Source organism: Halichoerus grypus, chromosome 6 (assembly GCF_964656455.1).
Source record: "Halichoerus grypus chromosome 6, mHalGry1.hap1.1, whole genome shotgun sequence".
Lineage (NCBI taxonomy): Eukaryota > Metazoa > Chordata > Mammalia > Carnivora > Phocidae > Halichoerus > Halichoerus grypus.
In genome coordinates this window covers 78,694,690-78,717,332 of record NC_135717.1, presented here as the reverse complement: position 1 = coordinate 78,717,332, position 22,643 = coordinate 78,694,690, and the positions used below count along the sequence as shown (strand labels likewise).

Genomic DNA, 22,643 nt, shown 5'->3' with positions numbered 1-22,643 from the left:
AGTCACATGTTCTTCCAACTGAGCCAGCCTGGCATCCCAGAAATGAGCTGTTTAAGGTATAAGAACATAGAGTGGGAAGACGAAGGCAAAGAAATGAGATGTACAGAATGATCTCTTTCCTTTTCTGAATTTCTTTGGAATTTACTATTTGGACCAGAAACTTAGCCTTTATATTGTCAGATCTCTTTTTCTGTGGAATATCTTTTCTCCTCAATTAAATGGCAAGCTCTCTGTTTTTTATTTCTCCCCGTTACCACATAGCAGATACTTCAAGGGTTTGGTTGATGGAAGTGGTTACATGTGTTCTCTCAGGAGGAACAATCTTGAGGAGAGGATTATAGAAGGGGCTGCCACCTGTTTCCATGACAAAGCACCTGAAAGTGACTCAGCCTAACAGCCAGTCAGTCTGGTTGCTCCCAATGAGAGAGAGAGAGAGAGAGAGACTCTATTTCCAGAGACCCTGATCACCTCGCACCGCCAAGCTTGTCCATGCAGGCTATTCTTGCCTCTCAGCCTTTTGGAGAGAAAGAAGAAAATGGCAAGTGTACACGTCTCTGGTTTGGAACTTTGCAGAGACATTTCCTTGGGGCCATTAGAGAATTGTTCTTTAGATCTACCTTTTGTTAAAGAACTACACGGGAAGTTCTGGCGGATGTTTGCTCCAAGCGCTATCTTCATCCTCAAACATTACTAAAATGGACATTGTGTACCTATTGAGGAGGCAAAGAAGTTCCCACTTTTGAAGCCTTGCAGTGAGGTTGGGGAGTCTGTACATATCTGTGGGGCAGGCTGTCAGTTCTACTAAAATTCCAAGCAGGATAGGGTTGCTCAAGACTGGGTTGGTCCAAGAAAACTTCAGAGAGCCTGAAATAGACCTTGAAGCAAGGGTCAAATCTGACCAAAAAAAAAATATATTGGGGGGAGGGGGGCAGTAAGTGACTTCATTTTAACTCAAGCAGATTTCATATGGTCACATAAAGTTGGAAAAGATTTTGGAAAGCCTTGAATTCCAGATTTACAGTTTGCATTTTAATTAGTAAGCACTAGGAAGCCATTAAATGTTTTTGAGCATGTGTATGAATGTGTCAAAGAATTGTATAGACTCTCTGGCGGTACAGGAGAGGATGGTGGGGGTGGGGTGCTAGTTGGGAAAAGTTAAACAGCCCCTAGAGATTACTGGACTATTGAGCATCCAACTAAGGTGGTAGCAGAGAGAATAGGAAACACAGCACTCAATTCTGTGAACGTCTGTTTTGGAACACTACTTGCATGTTGTTTGAGTGAAAAATCTCTAGGAATGCTTCTCTGATTCTTGCTTTCTTCGTAGTCTCCTGACCACTTTCCGCAGGAGAGTGGAAAGAAAACTGCACTATGATTGTCCTTAGGCAACTCACTCTGCTCCGCTGGACCTTGATTATCTCATTTAAATCAGATAATAATTTTACCTGCCGGAAGGCAGAGCACTGGAATACAGAATATCTTGATGATCTTTTCAACTCTTTGAGTGCCTTTCCTGTTTACTTTTTTTTTTTTTTAATATTTACTTATTTAATCTCTGCACCCAACGTGGGACTCCAATTCACGACAGGGCGATCAAGAGTAGCTTGCTCTTTCAACTGAGCCAGCCAGGCGCCCCTCTTTTTGATTTTTAATTCTTCAGAACTCTCCAACATCTGTTCTCCCCCAGTAGCTATTTCATCCCAGTCTGGGAAAAACCACTTGGGATTCAGTCCCGGGTGCGTATAACTTCCCCAGAGTTTCTTGTTGAGGTGGTTGAGGCTGGGATGGAAGGGTCTTCAAATCCAGCCCGGACGAAGAAACTGGCTGATTTAAGTGGCCCACTGCCTCCCAACTAATACCATGTCTACTCTTATTACTTAAAGTAGGAAGTAGGGTCGTCACTGGCCCCGAGAGGCCCTGAAGCCAAACCTCGGCGTCACCCCCCCAGCTCTTCCCCAGAGTGACCGCTCCCCCCACTCCCCCCCACTCCGCGCCCCACCTTATACCCGGCTTCTACTTCACTTCTGCTTGGGGCGCAACACCACTAAGTGCCTGGGCGGTACCTCAGTTTCCCTCGGTCACACAGATTTCGGATCAGAACTCGCCCCCTCCAACACCCCAACGGTCTCGAGTCGGCGGAGGCGCCAGACAATCTCTGGCCGCCTCTCTCGCTGCCCCAAGGAGGCCAACAGGAGCTCTCCCCTCTCCGCGGGGCTTCTCAGGGGCGGAGCCCACCTGTGCCCCGGGGGCGGGGCCTGGGCGGGGGCGGGACAGGTGGGTGTGCGGTCGCGCCCTGGGCTGGGAGGAAGAGCCGGAGCGGGAGGCGGCGGAGGAGAGGCTGGCAGACGCGCACCTAGGGAAGCCTTCCTGTGGGCAGTGAGAGCGGGCGAGCGGGCGAGGAGGCGGGCGAGGAGGCGGGCGGGAGGCGGCGAGGCTGCGACGAGGAGAGGCGTGGAGAGGAGAGCCGGGCGCGGAGGACATTCGGGGGAGGAGGCGCCGGCTCTGCTCGCGGAGAGAGACCTGAGAGGCGGCGCGAGGCGCCCGAGGGACCCCCTGCGCGCGGAGCATGAGCCGGCGCCCGGCAGGAGAGCGGCCGGGGGAGACGGCCTCGGCGCAGTCCTGAGACGCTGGGCTGGGGCTGGGCCACCGTGCGCCCGGGGCGCTGGGCCCGGCAGGGGGGCGGGGGCTGGGTGCGGAGCGGCCCGCGCTGGCGGCGGCCGCCCGGGCGCCGCGCCATGGGGAGCCCTCGGGCCGCGCTGCTCCTGCTGCTCCTGTGCCCGGTCAAGCTGCTGCGGAGGCGCTTCCGGCTGCTGCTGGCGCTCGCCCTGGTGTTCGTGGGGCTCTGGACTCTTTATCTGGAACTGGTGGCGTCGGCCCAGGTCGGCGGGAACCCTCTGAACCGGAGTAAGTAGCGCCGGGGGACGGGGGAGGGCGGGGGCGCGGAGGTGGGAGGAGGCCGGACCGGTGGCTCCCGGGTTGGGGAGACCCGCCTCTCATCCTCAGACCCGATTTCCAGCTCATTTTCGTCTCCAGGTGCCCGGCGCCGCCCCGCTGCCTACTCGGGGAGAGAAGGGGGGCGTGGGGGCCGGTCGCCGAGTTCCGAGACCGGGCCTGCCCGCCGGACCGTGTGGGGCCGGGGCATCCTCGGGGCTGCTCGCTGCTGCCCTCGGAGGACTGCGGGGAGAGAGGCTCCCGCCTGCCCCGCGGAAGTGCGGGCCGAGACGCGGGGCACCTCGCGCGCGCTAGGCTTGCAGCTGCCCCCAGCGAGAGAAACGCACGCTCCAGTCGTGGGCTCGGGGTTTGTGCCCGGGGTGCCGTCGGCCGTGAGTCCCCCGAGGAGGCGCGCTCCGGTTAGCGCGGCCCAAACTTTGCTCGCCGCCTGCTCTGTGGCTCGCTACGTTTCCTCTCCCGCTGCGCTTTCTGGGGTTCTTTATTTTAACCATACCTCCGAGAGCCCCCTCACCTCCCCCTTCCCCTACGCCACTCGCCCCCCTTCCGCTTCCTCACTGAGCCGGCCTCCACTCCTAGTCCTGGCCACCCCTCCAGCTAGTTATCTGAAGCTCCCTTTGGAACCCTTCAGAACGTCCTGGTCGTGGAGACAGTGGACCGCACAGTGGACCAGGCAGGGGCTAGATTCCTACTTCTCTTTTTAACGTAGCCAAAGCCACTTAATTTTTCTGTGCCTCAGTTTCCTCTTAGGAAAATGTGTGGGAACGGTCTCTTTCTCGTTTTCCTTCGACACTCATGGCTATCCGACGTCATTTTCAGTTTACTATTGATGGAGCTAACAAAGTAAAATTCCGAAAGTGTCAGCGACTGTAAAAGGTCAATGTAACAGCAGGAAAAAGTGGAGAAACTCCCAGAGAGGAGCCTCCCTGCCCAAGCCTGAGGAGTGGAGGTTCGTAGTTGGAGCACATTGTCTCCCATGCATTCACTTCCCCCATTGAGGAAATTCTGAAGGTCTATGTGGTGATGAAATTGCTGGTGAGAAGATGCTGCGACATGTCCTTGTGTCAACTGCTCTGCCCAGAGTTGGGTGTGGTGCTTTGCCTCCTCCTGTGGCCAAAGAGAGGGAATGACTAGGGTCAGTAATTGAGCTGGTTCAGGGTAGAGACATATATTTATGGCAGAACCTCTCTGTTGAAGTAATTCTGGCTGTGAGTAGGGAGACTGGGCTTCCAGTCCTGGTTCTGCCACTAACGAGTTGGGGGATCAAAGGGAAAATGACAGCTTCTCAGGTAGGAGGAGGAAGTTGGACTAAATGACCTCCAAGGTCCCTTTGAGTCTGGATGCTTAGATTGTGTGATCGCCCCTGCTTGAGCTTTTCCAGGGTCAGAGGGCTGAGCGCATCGTGAGGACAGCTCTGCTTAGCCACAGCTCCCCAGCTCTAAATAGGAGAGTTCTTCCTTCTGATGACCAAAATTTGCCTTCCCATAGCTAGTTCTTCCCTCCCCTGAGCCTTGCTCTTTTCTCTGAAAGACAGCGCTCTTCCATACTGTGGCCGCTCAGTCCCAAGTGGGTGAGCCCCGTTGGAGTGTGTGCAGGTGGGAGGCCCTGGGAAGGGATCTCCCTTCTCTCCTCCTTGGGACACCCCTTCTCAACGTGGCCACCATTTTGTTAATGTGGTAGCCAGTGGGATCCTCTGCACAGATTAAAAACAGAGGAAAGCAGTTGCTTTGTGATGCTGAAATTAGTGTCTTCCTCCCACCCTCCACCCCCCCCAATACACTTTGCCTTTACCTCAGGTGTGCTTTCTCCTCAGAGACCAGAACCAGTTTGCCACCATCATAATCTCACGCTCTGGCTCCTACCCTCTGACTCCTGTTGGCTGTCTCATCCTCAGCTATCAATTCGTGGATCTGTTTGGTTTCCCTTCTAGATGAATCTTAGCTCTGGGTTTCCTTATTCTTTGTTTCCTTTTCCAAACTGACCCTTCTCCAGAAAGATGTTCCCAGCTTCCAATTCCAGCAACATCTTTGTTTGTCTAACCATCATTTTTAACGAGAGCCCAAGCCCAGGCACTGATGGGTCATTGCTTCCTCATCTCAGCCTCCTAGAACCCTGAAACCCATCTGCTCTGCAGGGTGACTTTTCATGCTGGGCTGTCTCATTGTATTCTACTCTTGCCTGGATTTCCTTTTGGAATGAGGTTTAGACAGTGGCTGTGGTTTCTGGCTCCTTGTCTCCCATCCTTTGTTTTTAAGAAGCCCAGACGTCTTTCGTCAAAGTCCTCTCTTGTCCTATAGGTCTTATTCCCAGCTCAGAGCTATTCCTCTGGGGGGAGAGGAGGGGAGGAGGAATTAAAGAATAGAGGTACAGAAAGGCTTGCTCGCATTCCCTCCTTTACACCCTGGCATACCAACAGCAACCAGTAGAACTTCCCCTCCCAGGACTGCACCCGTGGCCTTTACCACAGCAACCAGAGTCCCAGCTTGGCTCTGCTTCCCAACAAGCCACCCTGCCTCCTCTCTCTAGCAATCCCTGCCAACTCACTCTACCAGCAGCCTTCCTGTCATCTGTAAGGCCGGCCTCCTTTACCAAAAACCTTTCATTTGCCTGTCCCTGTGTGACGGGTACATTGATCTGACGCTGGAAGAAGTGTATGGAGAAATGGCAGTCACAAACTCCAGGGTGGGAAAGTAATGACAGGGGAGCATGCTTCCTGCTTCATCTTCATGGAATAACCCAGTAGTTTAAGATATGGACGATGTGCAATTTGGGCTCCATATGTAGAAAGAGATAACAACCACAATTGGAGTAACTTCAGAGAAAAAAACCCCAAATCTTTAACAGATAGAAAATGAGTCCCTTGGACAAAAGAATTAGAGCTGTTCACTCACTCATTTAAACAAATATTTATTTAGCACATACCTCAAGCAAGGCATTGTGCTAGATCACTTAGATATAATGATGAGTAGATTATGGTTTCTAGCCCTCTCAGCAGCTTTCTCTCTAAGAGGGGAGTTCAGGTGCATATATAAAAATAATTGTAATATGGAATAATCATTAAGTTTTACAACTGGGGAACCTAGATGTTGCTGTGACACTTCCCGGAAATGGGATAGGGCTCTTTCAACTAATATTTCATGCAAGTGGTGACATTTCAGGAGATCTTGAGGAGCTGGTAAGATTTTAACGGATATGGAAAGAGAAGGCTATTCCAGACAGAAAGCAGTATAAACAAAGACCAGGGAAAAGTTAGAGTTTGGGAATGTCGAGCATCTGGGTTTGATGAAGCAGAGAGTAGGAGGGGAGAATATAGGATGGTGCTATATTATGAAAGACTTTGAAAACAACCTTAAAGACTGGCATTTATTCTGTAGATAAGAGAAGGCAGTTTTAGAATAGGGTAGGTAGGGGCACCTGGGTGGCTCAGTCAGTTAAGCGTCTGCCTTCGGCTCCGGTCGTGAGCCCGGGGTCCTGGGATAGAGCCCCACATGGGGCTACCTGCTCAGTGGAGATCCTGCTTCTCCCTCTCCCTCTCTCCCTCCCCCTGCTTGTGTGTGCGCTCTCTATTTCTCTCTCTCTCTCTCTCTCTCTCTCTCTCTTTCGGTCAAATAAATAAATAAGATCTTAAAAAAAAAAAAAAAGAATAGGGTAGGTAGCCTTGTAGAATGGAGCCAGCCAGGGTCAAGCAGTTTTATGATACTTCGGTATGGAGGATGCCTGAATAGGGTCCTGAGGGTCCCTTGCTGTGGCTGGCATGAGCCTTTTAGCTGCTGAGCCTTTTAGCTGCTGAGTCATGAAGCTCTCCTGGGGACAGGTCAGGTCAGGGTGGTAGTGGGGCATTCAGAGGGCTTGGGGCAGTCACTATATGCCACCATGTTCATAAGTCTTTCAGTAGCTTAACAACTGGTACAGCTGTACTGGAGTGTACCAGCTGAAAAGCAGCCCTGGGAACAGACTATTAGTGGAGGTTAAAGACTCTCCATCCTGGCAGGTTTTAACAAGTTATACCCATTCGTTCAGATTGGATTAGCTAAATCCTGCCCGAGGGCAGAGATCTGGACTAAAATGGTTTCTAGGTTCTTTGCTCTATAATTGACCTACTGCTGGGACCAACTTGGTGCTGGAGCCAAGAGATTGCATTTGGGCATGGAGCCAGGGCAGAATGATAGCATGCACCAGCCTCTTTCTAGATCTCACAAGGCCAGTTCCAGTGTGTCTCCATTTTTAAGTGTCAGCTTTACCCGCTGAACCCCAAAGTGTTCTCAGGCTCAGGAATGAATCAGCTTTACACCTCTCTGGTTGGCCCCTGTGACTTCCGGTGGACTTTGAATGGGCTGAGGGAGCCACAGCCACAGATGTCAGGCAGGCACCTGAGCTCCTGGGGTCACCACAGCCACGCTGGTTTGGAAAGGATACAAACCCTCCATAGCAGAGGTAACTCAGGGCAGAACAGTAATCTGAGCTGCAGGCAGGGAGAGAGGGGGAACAAATGAGACCGATGTGTGGGCAGAGCGGGCATGGTGTGGCTTAGGGCTGACGCTCAGAACAGAGGTGAGTGTTGCAGGGGAACATGACTCCTTCTGTGCTCCCCGTGGCCCGGGACCATGTCTCCTGCTGCGCTGGCCGGGCTGCCCCTCGCTCCCGTGGAGCCTCTGACTCGCGTTCCTGTGTCCTACTTACGTCTCTTTATGCTGCCACCCTGGCCACCTGGCTGCTGTGTGTATCTTCAAATCAGTATTCCATTCTGGGCACACGCTAGGCACTTGAATAAATACCTCCTGGTTATGGATGGTAAGCTCTGAATTTCCAAGCACCTGATATTTTCCACTGGCAGATACTTTGTTTTCAGTGACCGATCCAAGAATAGAACCTAGGAATTCTTGTTCCTTGTACCGTAATACATATAAACAACAATAGCCTTTCAACACATATGCAAAGGGTGAGAATTAAGCCATCAATGGCTTTTTTTTTTTTTTTGGAATTTTTTTTTTTTAAGATTTTATTTATTTGCGAGAGAGACAATGAGAGACAGAGAGCATGAGAGGGAGGAGGGTCAGAGGGAGAAGCAGACTCCCAGCTGAGCAGGGAGCCCGATGTGGGACTCGATCCCGGGACCCTGGGATCATGACCTGAGCTGAAGGCAGTCAGTCGCTTAACCAACTGAGCCACCCAGGCGCCCCCATCAATGCCTTTTTATATAAGAGTGTTTTCTTTGGACCCAGTACCGTCTGTTACCCAGAACGCCGTGTGTGACAGAGAGTAGGAGACCTTACCCAGACTTGGCATCTCCTTTCCCTGGTCTCTTCCGTTCTCCTTGTGACGTGGCCAGGACAATTGCGGCAACACACCTCGCCATCTATCCTGCCCACACTGCCCAGGGACCCTCAGTCCGAGTTGAGGGTTTGCCTGCTCAGGGGTGCCAAGGCTCCTTACCGCTCCCTGTCCGGGAGTTGTCCGGATGCCCTGCATGGTTATAACTGCTTCGCAGCACCAGGTCTTTTGAAGCAACCACTTCTGTGCTGGTTTTAGGAGCTGCTGGTACTCGGACTGCAGTAATTTTCCAGGCCACAGAGCCTGCTGGTCTTGCCCTCTAGTGCTGAGCTTTATGGAGCAGAGCAGAGCGGCCGCCATAGCAGAGTTTGCTTTGGAAGGGGGCCTACAGGCTGTTCTTGGAGCCTAGTTCTGTACCAAGTTCCACCAGTCTCAAAATCTACTCTTTTTATTTTCCACAAATACTTCTCCTTATATCCAAGGATGGTGAGGTCTAAACCAGGCCAGCTCTATAGTTTGCTTTCAGACCCCTTTAGCCTTGTGATCCACAATTAATAGATTTATATGTTACCCGATATAAAAAAAATACTACTGGAAGAGGTGAGAACAGTTTGGATGGTGTATATAAAGGGCGTTGGGCTGAATATGTTATATATTCTGAGCAAAGCATGATGGATAGCTCTTTAAATTTTGCAGACTTTTAGGTTCTAACAAGTGCTGCTTTCAGTGTTACGAGTATCCATGAGACAAGCAAAAATGAATATTATTTTTATCCTTGTGATATTTTTGTATGTAATTTATTTTTTATGCTAATTTTTTTTTTTTAACTACTAACCCAACTTTTTTAGAAAATAAGGATACAAATTATCCCTGTGGTCCCTGGCTGTGTGTGTGTTTTGTTTTGTTTTTTTTGTAACTTTTCGTTGAAATATCTTATGTGTTCAGAAAAGCACACATATAAGTATACAGCTTGAATTTTCACAAACTGAACATACCTGTGTAACAAGCACCCTGATGAAGAAATGGAACATTACCAGCGCCCCAGCAGCGCCCCTTGAATTCCCTTTCAGTCATTACCTTCAGGACAGATTCACTTAGCCTATTTTTATACTTTCTGTATAAAAATACGTGCTTTATTTTAAAGTTGATATTTATGATTATAAAAATAGTACATGTTCGTTACACCAGATGACAGCTTTGTAGCTGGACCACATTAACCCCTGTAAAATCACTTTTTTGTGCTGTAGGTACCCCATTACAACTGATACAATAACTTAAGGAGTGGCCAGTGAAGACTAGGACCTAAAAGCTATGAGATAGAGCCCCATGAAATTCTTCATTAGAACTGCTACCAGGGTGGGGTTGAGAAACATTGCTTATCCTGTGTGTGAGAACCATCCAAAAATGTTTCTCTGGTCTTGATATTAGAAATAGCTGTGCTTGTTTTGAGTAGTCAGTTTGTTTAAATTTTTATTGGCCATGTAAATTGTATACCTACCAGGTTTTTCCCTTTGTGTTGGTTACTAGAAAGCTTTATAATTCAGTTTTTGGTTCATCTGGAAAAAAGTGTAAAAGGTTTTATGATCTGCCTCTTGGTATTAATTTTATGCCTCTTATATCTTTATTTTTCCTTTTCCTCCCACAATGACTTCTAGTTTATGTCATCTTATATTCTATGGTCCTTGTAAACCACTTTAACTTTTTCGGAGCAAATCAAGGCATAAAAGAAATCAAAGAAGTGCTATGGTGTATATAAAAGTATGAAGAAGAAATTAAAAATAACCTATAATCCCACTACTTTGACCTACAGATTATTGAAAAGAAAAAAAATAAAGTATAATAAGCTGTGATAACCAGATGCTGGATTCTGGAATACCTTAAACAAGAATTCTAGATTAAAAAAAGCCAAACAATAATATTCCCAGTCTTCTCCTTCTTTTTTTTTAGTTTATTTAGGTGTTGAAAAGTTGAATGGCATTCAAAAATAAATTCTCACCTTTTCATGAGTATCATTAAAAGCTTAGAATTTACTGACAGATGTTGGGGCCTAAGCCAGTGTCATTGAGAACAGTGACAAAAATACGAGGAAAATTCAGTAAAGCTTGGGGAGCCCCATCACCACTGATAAAGCAACTGAAGGGACTGGTCAGGAAGGCCAGGAACCTCAAGTTTGTCATGTGGACCCTTACCCTGCCAGACCAATGGTGAGACCATAAGCGTGAAGACCTGTAGCCACTGCCCAGCCTGTGGTTATGGATGCATAAAGTTACAAACATCAGAGATCCAGTCCCTTTACTAACAGATGAGAAACCAGGTCCAGGGAAGAGATGGTATCTACCTCCTCTACTAATTTCTTTTAAACCGTATTCTTGTGGTGCCTAGCAGAAGCTATGCATGCATCCCACTCTAGTATCAGGACCTGGGAAAAGAGCCCACGGATGGGAAAAGGAGAAAGAAAGGTGGGGGTGGGGATAGAGAAATGACATTCCAAACAGACCAAGGATTTTGTATGTAAATGCCCAGAAGTCGAGTGATGTGTATTTTTCAATTTTTATTTATTTTGCAAATCTTGAGTGGCTGCAGAGGTGATTCATTTTCAAACTTAAAATGTTTATGGAGCATTTACTTTTTTGTGGGGGACTTAGTGGGGTAAAAAGCATTGATAGTTCCTGGAAAAAATTATGGACTTTGAAGACAAGGCAGGGCTCAAATCCAAGCTCTGTTACTCACTAGTTGCAGGACTTTGCATAAGGTACTTAGCCCTTTTCAAGACTCAGATGCTTCATCTGGGCAAGAGGGGGTTGGTGGGTTGGGTTATAATGCCCTCCCTGTAGAGCTTTTCTTATGACTAAGTAAGATTTAGTGAGCCTAGCACATATTAGGTGCCCAATTAGATTTAACAAAAGCCTTGCACATATTAAGAGCTCAGTGGATGTTAGTTCCCATCTCTGCCCCCTGAGAGTTTACAGTCTGGTAGGAACTGGAAAATGGCTGGGCAGGCAGGAGTGGATAGATACATTCCTTAGCTAGCCCTTTGCCAGTGTCTCTTTGGCATCTCAGTCCATGACACAGCTGTGCCCGGTCCTCAGCAGTCCCCAGGCCATCTATGTCCAGCACCTGCCAGCAAATACATGTTCTTCCTTTTTTCCTTCTGTGATACTCAGCACCGCCTCCATCTTTCTAAGAATTTTTTGTTGTTTTTTTATTTGTTTGACAGAGCACATGCAGGGGAGCGGCAGGCAGAGGGAGAGGGAGAAGCAGGCTCCCCGCTGAGCAGGGAGCCCCGTGTGGGGCTCCATCCCAGGACCCTGGGATCATGACCTGAGCCAAAGACAGACGCTTAACGACTGAGCCACCCAGGCACCCCCCCTCCCCCGCCGCCTCCATCTTTCTATCCCCATCCCAGGCAAAGACTTGCATTAGGGGGTGGGAGGGGCGGGTCAGAAGTCAAGGAGATGAGAGATCTGTTGGGGATGTGTCCGGGCACAAGAGCTCTGCAATTGGGAAGTGGTAGCCGGGCACTCTGCTGCGTGTCCCTGAGCACACTCTTGAGGATTTCCGGGACTGGAAGGCAGAAACACTGGGCACTTATCTTTATTTAAATCCTAGCTTTGTAACTGACCTATTGAGGTCCTTGGGCAAGTGCCTTTTCTTTTGAGGGCTTCAGTTTCATAGTCTTTGGAAGAAGATGCCCCTTTCAGGAGTAGGTTTGGAACCTCTCCGGTGTCACTGAGGTGTCAAGGGGACAGCCAATCTTTGCCATTCTGGCACTGGTCTTTCATGACTCAGTTGCCTTGAACTGAGAGGTGGCAGCTATCCCAGTGCTTCTGGCTACTTGGTCTCCAAGGTCACTTCTGACAACGTGGTCTCCATACAAGCAGTTGCCTCAAAGATTAAAGGCCTCTCTGCTGAGATCTTCTTACAAATCCTCTGACCCACTCCTTTCCACCCTGCCTGCCAACCCAGGGTTCAAATGGATGCACGCAGGCATGTGTACTTACACACCCTCCTCTCACCAAACAGCTGGTCTCCTGACTACACACCACAGCCTCTGAGTCAAGGGTTGGCAGGAGGAATGAGGACACTGAGGATTTCCTCACGAACCAGGGACTAAGTGTTAATGGAGCATCTCAGTTCTTGGTGGTCTTTTTTGTTCCAGCTGAGCTGAGGGCCTGGAAAAAGGGAGAGGATGATGGGGAGCAGATCTCAGGTGAACAGCTTCCAGGAGAAGGCAGGGACGTACAGCACAATGAAGTGGAGAAATTGAGGGAGAGATATTATCCCATTTTCTCAGTTGGTTCAGTGACTCTGTTTTTCAAAGCTCTAAGTTTTATTTGGTTGAATTTCAAATTTGGTTCCTTTAAAAATACTATTTAGAAACTATATTGTTCTTCTGTTTAGAAATATGTTACTATAATCTATTCTAAATTTTTCTAATCTATTGTCTAAAGTTGAGGCTGCCAAAGTGTTAGTATCTGCTTGCTGCTCTGACAGTCAGTTCATTTTTTTTTTTTTTTAAACATAAACTCTACACTCAACATGCAGCTTGAACTCAAAACCCCAAGATCGAGAGTCGGATGCTCTACCGACTGAACCAGCCAGGCGCCCCTCAATTCTTTATATTTTGGCCCCTGGAGATTTCCCTTGCTTTATGGAACTTAAGCGTTCTCTGTAAATAAAAAGAAGTTTGTCATATTTTGTCCAGCATTTCTTAGTATTTCACTGTATTTCCCAAAAGGAAGTCCTTTGGCTTGAATGCTTAAGACCCTTTCCAGCCCCTGTAGCCTGTGATTATTGGGAGTTGTGTGTGTAAGCCAAGGTGAATGTTCCCACTTGAGGAATATAGTAGAAGCTCGGTAAACGTTGAGGGAATGCAGATCCTGTAGCACAGAGGCTCACATGGTCTGAAGATGAGGTTGGGACGATGGTTGTGACACGATTGTGGTGTCTCAAGTGCCAGGCTGCTGTGGTTAGATTTGGTGGAGAGTAACATACATTTTTTAAAGCAGGGATTTGATGTGATGAAGGCAGTGTTTTCCTATTTTTTATCCACTGACTTGACTTTGACTCTTCAGACGTTTGTCGAATACCTTTTATGTCCTAGAAGCTGTGGCTGTAGGTAGAGGATACTGTGGGAAGTTTGCAGGATGGCGTGGAGAGAGAGGGGCCGCTCAGTTACTTATCACAGTGACCTCAAGTGTGGGCAGTGAGTGTCTAGCTGAGAAGGGTGACAGAGAATAGCTGAGACCTGTCAAAGAAAGAAGTGACAGAATTTGCCGGTAGAGTTGATGTAGAAGGTGCCATGTTGGGTGGTGAGTCTCACACACGGTTCTCTGGCTACGCTGCCATGATTAGTTTAATTATGGGCAACCTTGTACAACCAGCATCTCAGAAGATGTTCTCGTGAGGAAAAATGTGCTTTCATTTCTCCTTACAGCTTCCTCTCTGGGATTTAGATATTGTGCTGGTCCTGCAGGACAATACAAAGGGACAGGAGACAGACATTTATTCAACAAATAGCCATTGCACCCTCGTTATGTCCGGGCAGTGTTCTAGGTGTTAGAATATTGAAGGGAACCAGAAATTCAAAGCTGTCATGGTGCTTACATTTCATGAAAAAAAAAAACCCCACAATAAAACCCATAATAAATACGTAAACAAACATAAGAATTTCAGATGGTGATTAGTTCTTGGAAGAAAATGAAACATGGTAATGGCACAAAATTTCTAGGCGGAGGGGTGAGAGGTAAGACTAGCTTGGAGAGTGAGGGGGTCTCTGAGAAGTGACTTACCCAAAATAGGTAACTAGGGGTAGAGGACATGATTAAGCACAAAACAAGTGAGTACCTCAGGAGTTCAGAGAATGGGAACTGGGTAGAAGAGGGAAAAAATGTAGAACAGAGTCACTGCTCTTTTTGAGGAGAGCATCTCCTTGCTAAGGCCTCCCATTGTCCTGAAAGCAATGGCCTCCTTCACCTCCTTGGTGGGAATAGGGTCAGCCTTAGACTCAGTTTTCACTGGGAGTCCCTGAGAAAGAGGGGCTAGCCAAAGGCTCTGTCTGGGCCCGAGGAGAAGTAATAGTGGTTGTTTTGGGGTGCATGGGTGGCTCAGTCGTTAAGTGTCCGCCTTCGGCTCAGGTCATGATCCTAGGGTCCTGGGATCGAGCCCCGCATCGGGCTCCCTGCTCAGCGGGAAGCCTGCTTCTCCCTCTCCCACTCCCCCTGCTTGTGTTCCCTCTCTCACTGTGTCTCTCTCTGTCAAATAAATAAATAAAATCTTTAAAAAAAACATAGTGGTTGTTTTTTCTCGTTACGAACCTGGATCCCAAAACCAGGATGAGGGGAGACGCAGTTGGAATCCACCTCTGTTCCCCTTGCCTCACGGCTTGCTTGCTTTCTTTTTTTTTTTTTTTTTTGTATCTCCATTAGTGCACTTATCAAAGTCTGCCTTCCATCAAAGTTATTTATGTCTGTGTTTGTCTTCCCCCACGGGATAGTGAATTTCTAGAGTGCTGGACCTGGGCATTTTCCCCCCTTTGTCTCCCTAGTGCAGAGATTTTTAACCTTTTGTGGCTCATATACACTTGTAGAATCTGATGAAGAAACTGTGGAAATCTGTGCAGAAATTTGCCTGCCCCCTCGAATGTTTTGCATGCTATTTTGGGGAGGTACACAGGCCCCTGACTCCTATCCGTGGATCTCCAGTCAGGAACTCTGCCTGAGTGATTTGCCCAATACCTGGTACACAGTAAGTTCCCAGAGTTTGATTGATTTGGGGGCATCCTCCCAGTTAAATCCCTTTACTCTAGTTGCAGGGGACAGATGTTATGTGGGAGAAAGAGAGCCAGGAAGCAGTCCCACTGGTAGGTGATGGAGAAGAGCGTGTACAAACTAGAAGTAACTATCCAGAGAGCAATAGCTTCGCTGTCGCTTCTTGTCCCTGCAGAGTCAGAGTTGGTGTATCCTCCCTCTTGGGCTGGTCTTCTCCCCGACTCTTAAATGCTGCTGTCCAGTCTCATATGATATTCCTTGTGCTTGCTTTTCAAAGGTCTGCCCATTCTTTCAACCCCATCTCTTCCCTGACGCCTTCCTCAGTTATTTCTCTTTCAGCTGACCTTACCCTTTTGGGAACTTCTGTTGCACTGAAGTTGTCTGCAACTCAAATGTTGATACTTTGTTTTGTTATTTTGTTTTACTTATTTCTTGAGAGAGAGAGGGAGAGAAAGAGAGAGAGAGGCAGGTGGGCAGGGACAGAGGGAGAGGGAGAGAGAGAGAATCTTGAACAGGCTCCACGCCCAGCATGGAGCCCAGTGCGGGGCTCGATCTCATGACCTTGAGATCATGACCTGAGCTGGAATCAAGAGTGGGGCGCTTAACCAACTGAGCCACCCAGGTGCCCCTCTTTTGTTATTTTAGATATTCTCTTTATCTCTACTTTGTCTGGGTTGGTCTTAGGTACTCCAGCTAAGGTTGTTAGAGAAGCCAAAGATGGCTCCAGAGGATGTGGTGATGGCAGTTGGCTTCACCCCTCCCACAAGCATCAGTGAAGTGCTTGGAAGAGGCGGGTGGTGAACTTGGAATTGAGTGGGCACAGGCTTCATTGTGCCCACGTTTCCTCCATACGGACACAGCCATCCTTTCTACCTTAACTCTCGAGGTCGCTGTTGTGTCTTCTGTGCCATCTGCCAGTGTCTCTACCCGCCCCCCCCAACTCCTTTTCTTCCTCTGTCATAGCATAGTCGTCAGGAGCGAGTCTCTGAAGGCGGACTACCTGGGTTTGGATCCTAGCTCCAACCACGCTGTGCTTTAGTGAGCAGAGTACTAAGACTCAATATGCCCCAGTTACTTATCTGTGAAATGGGAATATTAGTAGTTCTACCTTGTTGGGTTTTTCTTGTGGCAATCAAGTGAAATAAGACATACAAAGTACTTAGAACAGTTCTGGATACATAATGTTTAATAAGTGTTAGCTGCTTGTTTTTATCATTGTCTTATTTTTTTCATTATTATTGGTTTTTTTTTTAATCATTTCATCAGCCTTTAAAGCCCCTTTGTTTCTCTTTTGACTGGCTTTTGGGAGCTGTCCTTCACATATCATAGAGAATCCTGGGGCAGAATGGATCTCAGAGATTTTTAAATTCTGAGATGGAAAATACCTGCAATTTTTACTCCAGGCGAATGGCAGACATCTTCAGTAGAACACGTAATTCTTCTACTAAGCCCAGATGCAGTCTCAAAATCTTTCTCAACACATCTCATCAGGCAGTGGCAAGTTGCCTCTTCAAGTGTAATCTGCTCAAACTCCTCATTTCACCAATAGAGAGTTTAAGGCTTAGAGAGTTTTAAGCAACCTGCTTAAAGCGCAGCGTTGGGCTCAGGATTCCTGATGCTTGAGCAGTGCGCTTTACAGCATACCATGCCACTCACCATTCTGCCATTACCTGTTCCCTTTTTATTTGCTGAGAGTGCTTTCTTTTCATGACTGAGTTTCATGAGGTCCTTTTTTCCTACCCATCCAAGCAGTCTGACAGTGTACGAAGCAGGCATATAACCCATTCTCAAGTCTGTTTATTTATCTTTTCTTGCCAGTGAATGAGCGGAAGTTGTTGTCACCTAGTGGGGGTGGATCGTGGGCCCACCTCAGCTGCTGTGGGGTGACTTGTGAGTTTTCTGAAATTTCTCTAGTGACACCCTGAATTGATACTGATAGCTGAGGGTAACCTGCAAAGAGGCTCTTGTTGATGTTGAATTCTCATACTGCAAAGGGCAGGCGAAGACGTGACATTTCTCATCCAGCAGGTACCTTTGTTCCCTACACCCTCTTATCCTCAGAACAGCCCCTTCTAGTAAAGGAGTAAAGAGCTTCTTTAAAAAACAAACAAACAAAAAAAACATTCAGTGGTGCCTGGGTGGCTCAGTCGGTTAAACGTCTGCCTTTGGCTCAGGTCATGATCCCAGGGTTCTGGGATTGAGCCCTTTGTTGGGCTCCCTGCTCAATAGGGAGCCTGCTTCTCCCTCTCTCTGCTCGTGCTCTCTCTCAAATAGGTAAATAAAATCTTTAAAAAAATAAGGTAAATCAAAAGAATCTTGAAACATATAAATCATGAGATCCTCTGGTAGAAAAGTACATATTTTTAAAAGATGTTGTCATCTCCATTATTCTCATCTCTGGAGAAAGATACAAGCTGATAAGGGCTGATGTTTTCATAATCCTAGCCCTTGTTAGCAAATGGAAGTCCACTGCCAGCAATTCTGTGCGGGGGTAAAAAGTGAAATGGATGACAAATTGAAGATAAATTGCAGAGAGGTAGTAATAAGTGGGTTCAGAATGCGTTTGGAAGCCTATAGAGAGGAGGTGGAAAAATTAGTGTTCAAGTTTGATTTAACCTATTGAATAAGAATTCAACTTTGTTCTGATGCATGAAGGTTGGAAAAATATTTGCATAAGGAACATTCTACAATAGTGAAGCTTTAATTATGTTTCTCAGGAAATACCACCTGTCTGTCATGGGATGACATTTATCAAAGCAAGAAGTATTAAATTGGAAGTTGGTATTTACTTTGAGAGAAAGAAATGAGCATAATGAAGTGCCTAAGGGACTTGTTGATACAAAAATTAGAGAGTTTCAATTTCTGGGAAATGGCAATATATTGTAATATTTTTAGGGAAACAATTATGAAATTTTTTAGTGCCCCTTACAGATCTAAAGTCGTTTTCTGTTAGTTTAGCAAGATAAACATATATCGTACATAACTTGGTTTGCTCAAAATGATTGTGCTTGGTATATTTAGGAATTGGAAAGCCTGAGAGGCAGGGGGGAAAAAAAACCCAAAGTTGTTTCTTCTAAAACCAAGAAAAAAAGTCCTCAAGAAGGGGTGGTTTTTTTATATTTTCCTGCCCCTTTCTATCTCTAATAAGGTTTAGAAAGTTCCAGAGTAGTGAACACTTTCCCCAGCTGGCAGGGGTTTCATGATCCAATCCTGTGAGGGAAGCAATGGAAGGCGAGGGAGAACAATAGTACCTTGTTTTCACAAGGAACTTTTCTCCTGGGAACTTGGAGCAACTTAGGCTGCATCCACATTTTAGGATCAGAGATTGCTACTTCTCCCAGAAGAAAGATTGCTCCTTTCAACCTGTCTGCAAAGGTGTCCTCTGCCATGGTCTAAGGATGCATATGGAGCAATGTGGGTGGGAAATGACACTTATCCAGTGTGTCACTTGGAAGACAGAAGGTGCAGCCTGCTGCCTACTTTATAGAGGGAAAACCAAGGCAAGAGGTGGCAAGAGGTACACACAAACCTAGTAAGCCTGCTGAGGAAGGAACTTCACTCCAGTGTGCTGGCTCTCAGCTCTAGGTCAGGGCTATGGGATGGCCCAGAAGCTCAGCAGGCCTCAGTGTGCAGTCTAGAATCTCTCTTGAGTAACTTAACCTTTTGTTTCATGGCTGTGGCCCTGCCCAGAACCCTCCCCTAGACCAGCGAGCTGACGTTCGTTGGACTGTCAAAGCTGGGGCAGAGAGAGCACACATTGGAATCTGGTCACCAGCAGGGCCAGGGGGGACCCTTGGTTGCCTGCAACTAGCCAATGAGGGAGACAAAATGAGCAGTTACGGAAATGTGGAGGAGGGAGTCATTCTTCTAAGGAGTCTTTTTTTTTTTTTTAAGATTTTATTTATTTGAGAGAGAGCATGAGCGGGCAGAGGAGCAGAGAGAAGCAGACTCCCCACTGGGCAGGGAGCTGGATGCAGGGCTCAATCCCAGGACCCCAGGATCATGACCTGAGCTGAAGGCAGACTGAGCCATCCAGGTGCCCTTAAGGAGTCTTGATAAGGAAAAGGTGAGCAACAGTGCCAGGTGCAGATGAAAGGTCCAGAAGGATGAGACCTGAGAGGAAACCAGCATATTTGGCCAAGGAGCAGGGAGAGTCACTGGTGAATTGCATGGTCAGTTGAGATCAGTCGTAACAGAAGGGGGAGAGTAGAAACCAGGTTATAGAATCATAGAGTATTTGGTCTAAAGAGAACTTGGAGGTCTTTTACTTTCAGGCACATGGTTAGGGCTAAGAACCCTGGGCTGGGAGTCAGGGCACCTGGGTTCCAGTCTTGGCTCTGATATGAACTGGTTCCTTGACTTTGAACAAGTCATCTCTGCCTCTGGGCCTCAATTTTCTTTTCTTTCTTTTTTTTTTTTTTAAAGATTTTTATTTATTTATTTGACAGAGAGAGAGAGAGAGAGTACAAGCAGGGTGAGCGTCAGGGAGAGGGAGAAGCAGGCTCCCACTGAACAGAGAGCCCGACGTGGGGCTTGATTCCAGAGCCTTGGCATCATGACCTGAGCCGAAGGCAGATGCTTAACCGACTGAGCCACCCAGGCACCCCAGGGCCTCAATTTTCTTATTTGTAAATGAGAAGGCTTGGCTACTTGGTCCTTGAGGTCCCCTCTGGCTCCAACATTATTGCCAGAGAAAGTGATATTTGCACCAGCACGGAGGATTCTGAGCTGGAAGTGGCTAGAGAAAGATTGGAAAAAAGAGATTCGGAGAGATGCCTGGATTCAAATCCTGGCTCCAGTCGCTTGCTATGGAACCTTGCCTTCTCATTCAAGCAGGACTGGGAGTTGGGTCCTGGGCCCAGCTCTTATCCCAGAGACTGATGCCCACCTCCACCTTCCTTCTCTCCTCCTCCACTGACTTGGGAAGGACAGGTTCCATAGGTGGGGACAGTGAAGGAGAGGTTGAGGTATGAGCCCAGGGGAATGATTGTTAGTGGCTAATGATCATTAAGGTCTCTGGGAACCTTTGGTTGGAGAGGCTTAGTGACTTGGCAGGACATTTCTGTGGGCCCGAGTGACCGTGGTCATCTTTCCCATAGCCCTCCCACCTACTCTTCCTGTGTCCTTCTGAGCTGCTGACCCCCTGCCCCCGCAGCTCAGCCCAGGGGTGGGAGGGACTTATGCCCAGGGATTGGCCCAGGCGTTTGCTGCTTATTTTAGCAGCTCCAACCACAGGCTTCCTGACCAGACCATCAGAAGCTAGGGGACCTAGAGGTGGGAGTCAGTGAGTCATGGGCTCAGACACTGCCTCAGGGAGGGAGCCCTCCCTAGAGGTGCCCCTCCAGGAAGTAGACTTCCCCTCCAAAAGAAGAGGACTGATACTTGGATTCTTCTTCACAGGGTCGCTGACTTAGGTCAACTAATTTGATGAGCATCCTTGTGGTGTTCAGTATAATGGGAATAATGATCCTGACCTCACAAGCTTGTGGTGGCAAATTGAAAGCCTGGCACATCTTAAACTTTTGCTCTCCTTTCCTTGGCGTGCCTTGAGTGAAGAATAGGACAGGGTAGACCCCATAGGTGCAGACACGGAGGAAAAGCAGAAGCAAAGCAAAAGTCAAGTCCCACATACATGGATGTTCTTGCTTCCCCTGTTTCCCCAGTTCCATGCTGAGGCTGACCATGATGGGAAAGCGGGACTTCGCTCTGTGCTGCCTTCTCCTAACCCCTTGTTGTTAGGGGCCAGACAGGCTCCTAGTCATTACCTCACCGCAGGGCCTCGTCTGCCAGAGTGAGTGGTGGAACTGCCTGGGTGGAGAGCTGGAGGCTAATTTTAGACCTGGAGACTCCCTGCCAGCAGCTGTGGCTGGGCCCAGGCAGCTGGGCTGGGCCGCCTGCGGGGAGTTCTAAGTCTCCTTGCAGGGAGCCATGGACACAGCCCTCCAGGTCTGCTCTCGGGCACATTCCTGCCTCTGCCTTTGCTGCAGGGGAAGCCTAGGACTCGGGTTCCTCTGCACGGAGGGTGGGGCCTGGAAGCTGCCACTTTCTCCAAGGCCTCTTGCATTAAGGTATTTCTATCTTTTATCCCTTTCCAGGTAATTGATATAGCACCTCCACAGTGGGCTGGTGGTTTCTGAAAAGGGGCGCTGGAGGCAATAAGAAGAAGAGCATGTCCCCAAACTGTTCTGGATTTATAGACTAAATCCAGCCTCCCCCTCAACACCAAGTGAATCTCAGCCTTTTTCTTAACTGGCACACATAGAAAGTGACAGGAAAAGGTATTTGTATCCCACATGAGGGTAAAGAGATAAAGGTATTTGTGGATGAATGCAGCCAGCCCTGGAGTTCCACTGCCCCAGGACCCCAAGGGGTTGGTACTTGGCACATCTGTTACCCATTTGAAGCCCACTAGAAGGCCATGGCGCAGCAGGTGGGAAACTGCCAAGGCCCAGCCCCAGGACACATCTCCTGGGGTACTTGTAGACTTACACCGAAAAGAAACCCAGAAAGCACGGAACCTATCCTCTTTTTACAGATGAGGAAACTGAAGGTCAGAGAGGTTACTTACCTTGTTCAAGGTTTTGTGGCGAATAATCTTTGCAGTCAAGTGAGAGCGCTCACATCTTAGCCAGTGCACGCTATGATGCAAGTGAGTTGTCTTGCACAGTGAGCTGGCCTGTGGGGGCGGGGTAATCTCTCTAAACTTGTTTCCCATCTATAAAATGGAACTCATTTTACTTGCTGCTCCTTCTTGTGTAAACAGTTTGAATATGAATATAAAAGTACTATATCACTGCAAAAACTGGCATTGATTGAGAACGAATGCTATGCCAGCTACTTTTCAGGTATTACCTCTTTTTTTTTTTTTAAGATTTTATTTATTTATTTGAGAGAGAGAATAAGATAGAGCATGAGAAGGGGGAGGGTCAGAGAGAGAAGCAGACTCCCCGCTGAGCGGGGAGCCCGATGCGGGACTCGATTCCGGGACTCCAGGATCATGACCTGAGCCAAAGGCAGTTGATTAACCAACTGAGCCACCCAGGTGCCCCAGGTATTACCTCTTATCTTCCCTTGACCCCATCAAGACCACATGACTGCTATTTTACAGGGCAGTTTGTCTCCTTGCTGTCAGCATTCCTCTATTAACAAATCTCCTCTCCCTGCCTTCCCCAGGGTGCTTGCTTCACTTTGTCAGTGGCAGTCATTCCAGAGCTGAGATGCTAGAGATATGAAGTATCTATCCTTACCCCCCCCCCCAAGTGCAAGCCATGCCACTGTTGCCACACGCCAGCTTCCATGGTTATCCCAGGGGCCGTCACCCTCCGCTGACAAGGTGGAGGCTTTGAAATCCTTCATCTATCCCAGTGGTTCTCAATCTGGCTGCACATTTGGATCACCTGGGGAGCTCTAAGAACTATCCATACCAAGACCTCACCTCAAGTCAGTCAATTAGGTATGAGAAGAGGGGGAATGAAGCATCAGCTTTGCAGGTGATTCTAATGGGCAGCCAAGGTAAAAAAAAAAACTTAGGTCTGCGCTTTCTCTCCAGATGGGATGAGCTAAGAAATAAAGGATGATGAAAAGATAAGGGAGTACATAGCTAAGCAATGACCCAGAATGCCCTGGACCCCAGGCTGATCCAGGATTAGGCCA

At 47.9% G+C, this 22,643-nt stretch overlaps 1 protein-coding gene across 2 annotated transcripts in view; it reads left to right on the top strand.

Moving 5' to 3' along the window:
- Positions 1-2,412: 2,412 nt before the first annotated feature.
- The window catches only part of B4GALNT3 (beta-1,4-N-acetyl-galactosaminyltransferase 3), a 95,941-nt gene continuing 75,710 nt past the window's right edge, over positions 2,413-22,643 (top strand). Inside the window, exon 1 of one of the 2 annotated variants that reach the window (XR_013449052.1) lies at positions 2,413-2,904. Coding sequence is in view for 1 of the 2 variants with exons in the window: in XM_078075460.1 (XP_077931586.1) it covers positions 2,736-2,904 (169 nt within the window). In the remaining variant the exon portion in view is untranslated. The remainder of the gene's footprint in view (positions 2,905-22,643) is intronic. The other variant, XM_078075460.1, reaches the window with a different exon arrangement.